Source organism: Oncorhynchus masou, chromosome 22 (genome assembly GCF_036934945.1).
Source record: "Oncorhynchus masou masou isolate Uvic2021 chromosome 22, UVic_Omas_1.1, whole genome shotgun sequence".
NCBI classification, from domain to species: Eukaryota; Metazoa; Chordata; class Actinopteri; order Salmoniformes; family Salmonidae; genus Oncorhynchus; species Oncorhynchus masou.
Window position 1 is genome coordinate 19756715 of NC_088233.1, and position 12937 is coordinate 19769651.

At 44.5% G+C, this 12937-nt stretch overlaps 1 protein-coding gene across 1 annotated transcript in view; it reads right to left on the minus strand.

Moving 5' to 3' along the window:
* Nucleotides 1-12937, minus strand: part of LOC135509156 (protein O-mannosyl-transferase TMTC2-like) — a 182829-nt gene that overhangs the window by 91362 nt on the left and 78530 nt on the right. Inside the window, exon 2 of the mRNA XM_064929567.1 lies at nt 2392-2971. Coding sequence (XP_064785639.1) covers nt 2392-2971 — 580 coding nt within the window. The remainder of the gene's footprint in view (nt 1-2391; nt 2972-12937) is intronic.

The window sequence follows — 12937 nt, forward strand, 5'->3', positions numbered from 1 at the left end:
TGAATTGAGAGAGAACGCTGGTCCCAATATAATAACAAAGTAGAATTCATTCAGGTGACTTGGTGTCGTGATCACAGAAAGAGACATACTGTAACCTTATAATTAACAAGGAATGCATGAGACCTGCCAGCCTTAACATCACTCAACATTCCCTGCTTGTTTCTTCTGTGCTGGGGGTCAACGATATGCAGTGCGTCTGTGAAACGGACAACTGCCACCTCAAAGCTGCACACTAGAAATGGGTATGCATAGCTTATGACCCACGGGTGTCTGCCAAGACCATTCATCAACACCATGGCAAAGCATGACAGAAATCCATAGGCTCGGGTCCATCCATGCGAACATTGTGTAAGTAGATCTGCGACTCTCGTCTCAGGGAAGGGTTATCAGGGGAGATGTGTTGGTACGGTGGATTTCCAATCAAATGTCGAGAAGCTGTCAGATATGACGTATACTTTCTTTCAGTCCTCCTAGCACTGCATTCTCCCAGCCAGCCCTGACACACTATTAGCAGGCCTGTATGCCTCTGTCAACGAATGGGCAGTACTCCAGAGGACAACAAACCTCAGATAAGGCTTAAATCAAGAGAGAGAGGCTAGCATGGAGACAAAGACAGCAAGGGCCTTCACTCACTTTTTCACACTGTGATGAGCACTAAAACGGAGAAGTTAGATTTTTTTCTTCCCGTCTCTCCCTCATTTCTTTCTGTTCATTCACTCTCCCCCGTCCCCCGCCCACCCCCCTCCACCAACTCTCCCGCTCCCAGAAACACCCTTCATCCTTCGCATGTAAGCGTCAGCATCCTAGAGTGCCATCGACTCTTCTTGGATCCCTTTTGTCACATTTGTGCACGTCTTTTTCAACGTGGCCTGATGCGCAAAGACTGGTGGAAGTGACATTGACTAGACAGCAGACAGTAAGCACTTGACAAGGCGCAGTTAACACAAGCACGCGCACACACACACACACACACACACACACACACACACACACACACACACACACACACACACACACACACACACACACACACTGAAGATTAATGTCAATGTTATGCATTTCATGTAAACAAAATAGCTCCTCATCATCATTATGTTACATTACAGTGTCATTCATCTCAATAACATGCACTACATTATGGTGACGGACGAGTAATTAACAAATCATTAACAAACTGAGTTTGGGTCAATGGTTTACTTATTACTAAAGCATTTTCTAATTGGGGTTTGCTAACAAATCATGTTGCAAGGGAAGGCAATGATGCATAATGATAATGACACTGTTTAAGGATAATGTAATGATGTAGGCACGATGGGAATTCAAATTCAACTGACAAAACTCTCTAGCAGCCTCCCATGACCCCATTTCCATAATAATATGGTTCCCTAACTCATGTCACTGCATAACCCATTCATAGACGCCAACTGCTTTAGTGTCTATTGACGATAGTATCACCTGGCTGAGGGCGTTTTGTTAAGATCCCCAAAGCTCATTCTGAACGTAAAAACGCATCGCTTTCGTTATGGTTTTGGAAACATAAGGAACGTATTTTTCAATTCAGCAAGAAATTATTTTCCAAAAAACAAAAGGTTCAATTACTACACACCTTTATAGTTAGTGTTCCCACACGGCCATGTTACATCGCTTGTTATGGAAAACACACGGAAGATAGGCAGCCACCCGTGCTAATTAGCTATCTAGCATGCTCTGAACACCTGTTTGTAAGCGTAACATGGGAGGAAATGTAGATCGTCAGCTGGAGGCACACAACTTGTGGATCTGTGCCAAACTGCTACAGTAAGTATATCTTTTTAATTTGAGTGATTCTATCAGACTGATATGAAAGATAAGTGGAATATCAGCGTATGTTTCGAAAACCGTTTCGCAAGCAATGATTATTGACGTTTCTAAACGTTTGAACACAGCGTCGGAATGGTAGTTCATGCGCAGCCAACCGTGGGCGAAGCTAACCACTGAAAACCCTAGGGATAATAAGAAGGGTTTGGAGTGCTAGTCACTGCTCTGACATTCATGTATGTATGTATGTGTGTTTCTGTGTGTTTGTATGGGTATATAAACAATTTCCATGAAGAAACAGGATAAATAGTGTCCCCTTTGTTTTCTTTCCCCGTTTGTATATTTTCCTTGCATTCAGAGGACAAAACAACAGCTCATTCCAGATCACACAGCTGTACATACATGCATTTTTAAAATTTAAATAACATCCTAATGAAAACAAACAACACACAGGAATACTTCCACATAGCAAGACCCATGTGAACAGATCAGCTTTCCACTTTGGGGTTTGCCAGGCTTTTGCCAAGGGGAGAGAGAGGAGGAAATGAGATACATGGGAAAAAACAACACCGCAGGGCAAGGACAAACTGTTACCTTGTAAACCAGCATGATGACCTGACGCAATTTGAGCCGGTGGAAAACACAGACGTCGTAGAGGGCCGACACGGCCAGCACCGTCACCCCCTGCTCCTTCCACAGCATGCTGCAGGCGGCGCAACCCAGGCTGCCCAGGAGCCAGGCCCCCAGCCTGCAGAGCCCCGCAGAGCCCCCTCGCAGGGTGCAGTGACGTACGTAGCACAGCAGCGACAGCAGGAAGAACAGAGCAGAGCCCACGTCGGCCCGGCCAACCACGCCCGCCACTGCCTCTGTGTGAATGGGGTGCGAGGCAAACAATAACCCAGCTAGGAGGCTCCACAGGCCCCCTCCAAGCAGCAGGCGGGCCAACCAGGTGAAGAGGGCTGTGACTGCCCCATGGAGGCCCACATTGACTAGGTGGTAGCCCCAGGGCTCCAAGCCGCCCAGGGCATGGTTGAGGCGGAAGGAGAGGGTACACAGGGGCCGGTAAGACTTGTGGCTGCCGCTGTGGGTGAGCAGGGTGCCCCAGAAGTCATGGTAGAAGATGTTGATCCATGGGGTCTCTGGGAGCAGGTCCTGGTTGGTTTTGATCGCACGGCTGTGGAGAGAAGGACAATAGAGGGGTTAGAAGGTGTATGTGTTATGATCCTCATGCTTATAGATAACCTGATCAAGAGCAACGCCACCATAGTACTTGGGTCTTTTCAGTCAATTCAATCTTCACTGTACTATGATATTCAGTAGAACTGAAAGGACTGAAATACATGTCTAGATTCCTATTAAACTCAGAAGTGGTCATTTATCATGCCCCAAAGAAAAGAGCTTCAGAAAGAAATCAGTTCACCTTGAACTGTCATGCTCGACAGAGACACAACCAATCACAGTGAGAGATGAGGTACATGTAAGGATGTGTGATCAAACCTCTGAGTGACCTTCTCAGCTTCTCCAATTTGACCACCTGGGGCCTCAATCCATTTATACCAACAAGACCAAATGCCACAGGCAGTGTGTGTCCTTTCTCCTGATAAACTATGGATGTATTGTCTCCTTTTTGGATGTTTTGGAGACCTAAACATAAGTAGTAGGCTATGCATTGTAGTATACTTTGGCGTATACAAGTACTGTAGCTTTAAAGTTGTGTAAAACTCCTCTGAGAGTTCCTCTGAGATCTTACTGTGTGGACTCGGGGGCCAGGGAGGAGCATGCACCACACCCTTGACCAAAAACAAATAAAGCAAACGAGAGATAGAGGGGGAATGCCATGTTGGCATAATGGAGCGTGGGGAGCCAGGGACCTGTCAATCACAGCTAGCCTTGTCTCTACCAACCGCTGACTACCAGGTATCTCACACACAGACACACCACACTGGGGGGGAGAGAACATTTACATTTACATTTAAGTCATTTGGCAGACACTCTTATCCAGAGCGACTTACAAATTGGTGAATTCACCTTAGAACAAAACAGAAGGGACTAGAGAGCAAACTAGAAAGCAGTGTTAAGGCCATGGATAATCAGTGTTGAGGGGCCATGGAACGCCCGTGCTGTCTGTGCATTTCTGTACATGTAGTTACCCCACTACAGGGCAGCCCTGGCCTAGGTACTGTACTATCCCCTCTCCCCATGGCTGGGGTCGAGTCTGAGTGTTTGACCCTGGTGGTCATACATCAGCCCCAAGCTGTGTGAGGGGTGGAAGGGTGTGCTATTTGCCCCCTACCGGAGCAGAGATTATCTGGGTATTTGTCACCCAGTTCTGAGGTGTTGTCTGGCTCTGGCAGTAAGACAAGGCCTTGACCCTGGTGTATGGGAGGCAGGGGGAGCAAAAAGGGAGGTGATGGCAATGTAATGAGTCTCTTTAGAGAGGAGGAGATGCATTATAACATAGAATGCATCATTTAAAATAGTGATGGATGGGATATGACACGATAACACACAGAGAGCTCCAGGTTGTAATGAGTCCCCACGGCAAGCCCAATTAGCACACGCAATTAGTTGTGGAGCGAGGAGAGGGAGAAAACAGGCATGCACTGCACAACACAGACTGAGACAAACAAGAAATTCAAATAAAGAGGCCACGGCAGCAGATGAATCAAGCTGAAATTGATCTATGGGTCCCTTGTTTTTGTTGAAATCATAAAAATAATTTATTTGTCTTACTACCGCAGCATTTGTGTTGCTCTGAAACCTAGAACTTTTACCTGACATTGTCCTATTGAATGGTGGAGCCGCCAGTAGCAACCATCTTGCACTGACCCTTAATATGGCTTTACCAGAAAGCAGATGGGTTTGTTGGAAAGGATGTGGAGATTGCAATCCACAACAAATGACCAAATAAAGGACTTCTGACAGGGCGAGGAGAAATCGCCCGCCTTATGATCGATCTGGGGGGAAATGAATACAACTAACCTGGCCTATGTGGAGGTGGAGAGGCAAAGATAAGCCTATAGAAATGCCTGACATGTCAGTAAGCAGATCATTAGGTTTCAGACCTGGGTTCAAAACTATTTAAATCATTTCATATACTTAAGCTGGGCTTGCTTGAGCTTGCCTGGTGCAATGGAACCAATAGAATGGTTGCAAAAGTGCCAACCCTGCCCATCTGGACCTCCAATCAGACTAAAGCAAACGCGGAAAGTATTTGATAGTTTTCGAATAATATTTAAACATAGATCTGATGGGTTTTTGTGGGGCTCCAGGCAGCTCATCACTGGCAGGGTTAGGACTCTCTCTTTGGTTCATGACTACATGTCAGTTTATTTTCTCTGGCCCATTTGTCAAGTGAGATCTTCACTCCACCACAAAAGGCTCACATCAGCGGTGTTATGGTTCAATTACATCTTTAAACCATTTGGATGACAAGTGTGCCTTTTTTCCATTGCACATTGCCGTGGAGACAGAAAGGACAGATACAATATATATTGCTTCAAAACCAACTCCAGCTCTGGCACCAAAATAGAAGGCCAGAAACTAATGCCAGTCTCTCTGAAGCAGTCATAAATTAATCACAACGCAAATGTTCAGCTCTCAGATTGCCTTCTTCTTGACTATTAGAGAAGCATGCGAGCACCTACACCACTGGGGTTGACAGGCACTCTAGGGGGAGAGGATAGAAGAATGTGGAAAGAGAGAGAGGGGGAAAAGAGAAGGGGTCGTCTAACTCATGTCTCCTTGCCCACCACTGTTCCAAGTGGATGTCAACAAATTAGCATGATGATGTGTCCAATGCAATCCAAGGCCATTCATTCATTAATCCTGCATGGCTGCGTGGGTCCTGATTGCCACAACGCATCCAGTGCCTTTCAGCTCTGGCTACAGGGCCTGCCGGGCCTGCCTGCCTGGTGGAGTGGAAGATTGGGTTTCTGTGGCTGGGCCCCATATTTCTGGGAAGCTGGCGGTAGCAGGACCTCTCTGTGCAAACCTTTTCCAGTCGGGAGCGCATTCCTTCCGCCAACACCATGCTTCATCCGCCTGCCTGCGTGGCGACTCCCAGAGGACCGGCGGTATCATGCGACCGCTAACAAGCTAAACCCGAAAAGCACTACCTCCCACTCCCATCACCATCGAAGACTTTAACTCTGTCCTAGCCAAGTCATGTCTGCACCCAATCTCTAGGAAGAGTATCATGTTACTCAATCGGTCAGATATTTGTTTCCTTATCACTCTGCCTTGTCAAAGTATTTGCACAGAGTCTGGTGCATTTTTTATGTACTAAATATTTGTAGTGAAACTTCCGTTTCAAAAGGAGGGTTCGTCTAAAGCTAAAGAGATACAGACAGGGCAGGCAAGTCAGATAAACATCAACTATAAAGGGTGTAAGCTCAAAGAGTAAACATTATCAACTTTATGTAGGCTTAGTATGTAGATAGCTGAATCCTCCAGACAAGATGGTACTCATAGTGATTACTACGGTGGATCTAGTATGTAGATAACTGAATCCTCCAGATAAGATGGTACTCATAGTGATTACTACGGTGGATCTAGTATGTAGATAACTGAATCCTCCAGATAAGATGGTACTCATAGTGATTACTACGGTGGATCTAGTATGTAGATAACTGAATCCTCCAGATAGGATGGTACTCATAGTGATTACTACGGTGGATCTAGACGAAACCCAAATGCAGCAGTGTTGACAGCAGCTCGCCATCCCAGTGTTTTGACCAGAATAGTGCATTTAAATAAAGGCAAGTGATTCACCCAGAAAGAAAAACAAACCCAGTAAAGTGTATGGTGCTTATGTCAAAGTAGTGACTAACCCTCCTCACAACTTCCAAATTCTTTCAATGAGGAGGATCACTTTCCCTTCAAACAGGCTCAACATTAAAGAGACAGCAACAGAAAACATGGCTGCCACAGCTTTATACACTGACTATACTAAACATTAGGAAAACCTTCCTAATATTCAGTTGCACCCAATTAAAAAAAATGTACCCTCTGGATGGTACACATACATAATCCATCTCTCAATTGTCTCAAAGCTTAAAATCCTTCTTGAACCTGTCTCCGCCCCTTCATCTACACTGATTCAAGTGGTTTTACAAGTGACACCAATCAGGGATCATTGCTTTCACCTGGTCAGTCTGTCATGGAAAGAGCAGGTGTTCTTAATGTTTTGTACACTCAATGTATTTTGTAACTGTATTTTTGCAAAAAAAAGTCTACAAAATGGTTGTTTTTACTCTGTCAGTAATGAAATATTGTGATATTAAATATTATCTCTCGTTGTTGACAGATACTGATGCAGCTTTGCTGTAGGAAGTTGTCTACAGGACCTTCAGTGTCCTCATCCAGACGACATGGTCACCGTAGTAACTAGCATTCAGTATCATTCAGTATTCCTAGAAGAGCTTGACATGTGAATACATCAGCTGGGGTTAAATAAATAGGGCTTACACCATTCCCATGACAACAGAAACCCACATTAAAAGACCATCTGAAACTGAGAATTGATTGACTTTTCCATCTCCTCTCTGGGAGGAAGAGGTGCAGAAAAGGCCCAGGAGCGGTCAGAGACAGAGATGAGATGAGATAATAGAGTTGTGATTGAAAGCCAGAGGAATATAAATCCACATCTTCCTTTGACAGTACCATTAGCCATTTGGGATGGTATGGTGAATCAGATAATTCTGAGAGCAGAAGCCAGATATGAGGACAGATAGTCTTCCAAAGACTAAAGAAACCTGCATATTAATGACTATGCTAATTTTCCAGTGTGTTTCCTGCCTTCCTCTAATAAATGACAGTTGAGAAGCATGAATGGAGGGTTTCACATCAAAACAACTACACATCGTCTTTGACAGGAAATGTTAAGATCAAAAGAATGGAAAGATGACTAACTACTAGGTAAAACACTTAAATAGCCTACATAAATGTAACTTTAATCATGCAGCATGCTATCAGTGAGACAATTGTAGAGAGCGAGAGCAAGGACAGAAGAAAGTGACATTTCTCAGAACAATACAACATATTTTTCTATTTCTGCCAGCATGTGAAATGAAGGAAAACAGCTCTGGCAGTTGGGAAAAGTGATGTCGTCTATGCCAAGTACGTGTCATCACCCTGGTTCAATATCTGAAAGGAACACAGCCATATTTTGCGAATGCCTACTGAGGCTTCAGGGTTGTCCACTCAGTTTTTCTGCCAGCTCCTTTGTCTAATGTTTCTTCCCATGGGCATGCTAGCAGGTCAATAACAGAATAGTAGAATGCCCTCATGGTGCCAATTTGAGTGATTTCTCAAGGTTGGCAATCTTACTCTCTTTTGATAACAACACAAATGTAATTAATTTTTGTACTATTGAGTGCTTTTGAAAACTGATTTTGTTTGTAAAATCCTGACAATACATACAATATCTGTTAAGGTAGTGTAACATGAAAATTACGTTATTATATAAGAACATCAGGGAACATAGATGCCATAATGAAAGTCATCTATCTGATTGAAGATGTTAAAATGTAGAAGTCTCTTTCACTCAGGAAAAAATAAAAAGCTCAAAGTCAGTCACAGGGGTAATTTGCCTAGAAAAAGACTTGCCTTGAGAGAGAAAAACCTACTCCTTTGTGTCATTGTTACAAATCACTTCTTAGAGAAACACACTATTAATAGGACATGTCTGGAAAAGAATATGCCAATTGTTCAAAATCATGTCTCAGTGCTATTAAATACTTCTCTGAGAAACAGCTGGTTTGCGTCCCATTCATATTCAGACAACAATCATAACAGATCTCTTTGTCAACAGACACCTTGATCAACAAGAATATGTCCTGAGTTATCACTACCATTCATTTCTGCCCCACCCAGCTAAACCACATTTATTATTATTTTTTTATTTATATGGCCCGCTGGCAGCCGACTAGAATAAATGTCAGCCATTTTTATAATTGAGTTTAGTAGGCCTATAAGTAGCCCGGTCTCAGATACAGTGGGGCAAAAAAGTATTTATTCAGCCACCAATTGTGCAAGTTCTCCCACTTAAAAAGATGAGAGAAGCCTGTAATTTTCATCATAGGTACACTTCAACTATGACAGACAAAATTAGAGAAAAGAAATCCAGAAAATCACATTGTAGGATTTTTAATGACTTTATTTGCAAATTATGGTGGAAAATAAGTATTTGGTCACCTACAAACAAGCAAGATTTCTGGCTCTCACAGACCTGTAACTTCTTCTTTAAGAGGCTCCTCTGTCCTCCACTCGTTACCTGTATTAATGGCACCTGTTTGAACTTGTTATCAGTATAAAAGGCACCTGTCCACAACCTCAAACAGTCACACTCCAAACTCCACTATGGGCAAGACCAAAGAGCTGTCAAAGGACACCAGAAACAAAATTGTAGACCTGCGCCAGGCTGGGAAGACTGAATCTGTAATAGGTAAGCAGCTTGGTTTGAAGAAATCAACTTTTGGAGCAATTATTAGGAAATGGAAGACGTACAAGACCACTGATAATCTCCCTTGATCTGGGGCTCCACGCAAGATCTCACCCCGTGGGGTCAAAATGATCACAAGAACGGTGAGGCAAAAAATCCCAGAACCACGTGAGGGGACCTAGTGAATGACCTGCAGAGTGCTGGGACCAAAGTAGCAAAGCCTACCATCAGTAACACACTACGCCGCCAGGGACTCAAATTCTGCAGTGCCAGACGTGTCCCCCTGCTTAAGCCAGTACATGTCCAGGCCCGTCTGAAGTTTGCTAGAGAGCATTTGGATGATCCAGAAGAAGATTGGGAGAATGTAATATGGTTAGATGAAACCAAAATATAACTTTTTGGTAAAAACTCAACTCGTCGTGTTTGGAGGACAAAGAATGCTGAGTTGCATCCAAAGAACATCATACCTACTGGGAAGCATGGGGGTGGAAACATCATGCTTTGGGGCTGTTTTTCTGCAAAGGGACCAGGACGACTGATCCGTGTAAAGGAAAGAATGAATGGGACCATGTATCGTGAGATTTTGAGTGAAAACCTCCTTCCATCGGCAAGGGCATTGAAGATGAAACGTGGCTGGGTCTTTCAGCATGACAATGATCCCAAACACACCGCCCGGGCAACGAGGGACTGGCTTCGTAAGAAGCATTTCAAGGTCCTGGAGTGGCCTCGCCAGTCTTCAGATCTCAACCCCATAGAAAATCTTTGGAGGGAGTTGAAAGTCCGTGTTGCCCAGCAAACAGCCCCAAAACATCACTGCTCCAGAAGAGATCTACATGGAGGAATGGGCCAAAATACCAGCAGTGTGTGAAAACCTTGTGAAGACTTACAGAAAACGTTTGACCTCTGTCATTGCCAACAAAGGGTATATAACAAAGTATTGAGATAAACTTTTGTTATTGACCAAATACTTATTTTCCACCATAATTTGCAAATAAATTCATTAAAAATCCTACAATGTGATTTTCTGGATTTTTTTGTCTGTCGTTTTTTTTTGTCTGTCATAGTTGAAGTGTACCTATGATGAAAATTACAGGCCTCTCTCATATTTTTAAGTGTGAGAATTTGCACAATTGGTGACTGACTAAATACTTTTTTGCCCCACTGTATGTGCCATCTTGTGCAGTTTAACTGGTTAAGATGGCCTCACCTTGAGCTCTGTTAAAACATTGCAGGTTTTCTAGTGTTTTTCTCAAATGTTCTTAATCAGTTTGTTTCGTGCATTACTACGAACACCCGGGTAGAACTATTGGAATACGAATCGCTTAGTACTCACTGTCCACCCGACTTCCACAAACACACTGAGAAGGCGGAACAACGGAATAGCTTCTTCGGTAAGGCGCCTAGCTGCTTGGGATCATTACTGGAGGGTAGGAAGCAAAGACGCCAAAGGATAGGTAGACGTGGTGGGGTCTTAGTGAGTTAAGACACCGGGCGACCCGTCCTCAATTACCGAGCATACTACTCGCCAATGTTCAATCATTAATGAACAAACTTGACAAACTCAGAATGAGGATCTCCTTCCAGAAGGACATCAGATCCTGCAACATACTGTTTGATTTGGCTTTCTTCCAACATCCAACTGGATTACACACAACCAGCGGGTTTTCAGTTTTTGGAGCAGATAGGAGGTGGTCTCTCTGGCAAGAGCAAAGGTGGTGAGCTCTGCTTTATGACCAACAACACATGGTGGGACGGAGGAAACGTACAGGAACTTGCGAGGATCTGCTCCCCCGACTTGGAATACTTAGTCATCAAATGTCACCCTTATTACCTTCTGAGAGGGTTCTCAAGGATTATCGCCATGGCTGTGTACATTAATCCGCAAGCCGACACCAAAAAGCCTTTCAAAGATCTCCATTGGACACTGAACAAACTGGATACCGCATTCCCGGAGGCAGCGTTCATTGTTGCAGTGGACTTTAACAAAAGTAACTTGAGAACAGTGCTCCCAAATTATTACCAACACATCGACTGTCTAACTTGCGGAAATTCTATTTTCGATCCCTGCTACACGCCATTTCGACACGGGTGTAAGAACCTCTCCCGTCCTCCTTTCGGCAAATCCAACCATGACTCCATCTTGCTTCACCCTGCCTACAGACAAAAATTCAAGAGGGAAGTTCCGGTGGTCAGTTCTGTACAGTGTTGGTCCGACCAATCAGAATTCACGCTGAACTCTGAACTCCTCTCTATGCAACTGGGTCCTGGACTTCCTGTTGGGCCGCCCCCAGGTGGTGAAAGTAGGCAACATTACCTCCTCGACACTGATACTCAACACGGGGGCCCCACAAGGGTGCGTCCTCAGTCCCCTCCTGTATTCCCTGTATACCCACGACTGCGTGGTCTCACACAGTAGTTCCAACTCCATCATCAAGTTCGCTGACGGCACGACAGTAGTAGGCCTGATTACCAACAACGATGAGACTGCCTAGAGGGAGAAGGTAGTAACTCTGACGGTGTGACGCCAGGTAAACAACCTCTCCCTCAGAGTCAGCAAAACAAAGGAGCTGATTGTGGACTTCAGGAGGAACAAGGCTGAACACGCTCTCATCATCATCATCATCATCATCATCATGTGTAATGGGTCAGCAGTCACGACCTCCACTCATCACTGTCAAACGCTCCCTGAAACACTTCAGCGAGCAGGCCTTTCTAATCGACCTGGCCGGGGTATCCTGGAAGGATATTGATCTCATCCCGTCAGAAGAGGATGCTTGGTTATTTTTTTAAATGCCTTCCTCACCATCTTAGATAGGCATGCCCCATTCAAGAAATGTAGAACCAGGAACAGATATAGCCCTTGGTTCTCTCCAGGCCTGACCTCCCTTAAACAACACAAAAACATCCTATGGCGTTCTGCATTAGCTTCGAACAGCCCCTGTGATATGCAACTTTTCAGGGAAGCTAGAAACCAATATACACAGGCAGTTAGAAAACAAAGGCTAGCTTTTTCAAGCAGAAATTTGCTTTCTGCAACACAAACTCAATAACGTTCTGAGACACTGTAAAGTTCTTCGAGATAAGAACACCTCCTCCCAGCTGCACACTGCACTGAAGATAGGAAACACTGTCACCACCGATAAATCCGCTATAATTGAGAATTTCAATAAGCATTTTTCTATGGCTGGCCATGCTTTCCACCTGGCTACCCCTACCCCGGTCAACAGCACTGCACTCCACACAGCAATTTGCCCAAGCCTTCCCCTTCTCCAAAATCCAACCAGCTGATGTTCTGTAAGAGCTGCAAAATCTGGACCCCTACAAATCAGCCAGGCTAGACAATCTGGACCCTTTCTTTCTAAAACTATCTGCCGAAATTGTTGCCACCCTATTACTAGCCTGTTCAACCTCTCTTTCGTGTCGTCTGAGATTTCCAAAGATTGGAATGCAGCTGCGGTCATGCCCCTCTTCAAAGGGGGGGACACTCTTGAACCAAACTGCTACAGACCAATAACTATCCTACCCTGCCCTTCTAAGGTCCTCGAAAGCCAAGTTAACAAACAGTTGACAGACTAAATGCATGCTCTTCAACCGATCGCTGCCTGCCCCCCTGTCCAACATCACTAATCTGGACGGCTCTGACTTAGAATATGTGGACAACTACAAATACCTAGGTGTCTGGTTAAACTGTAAACT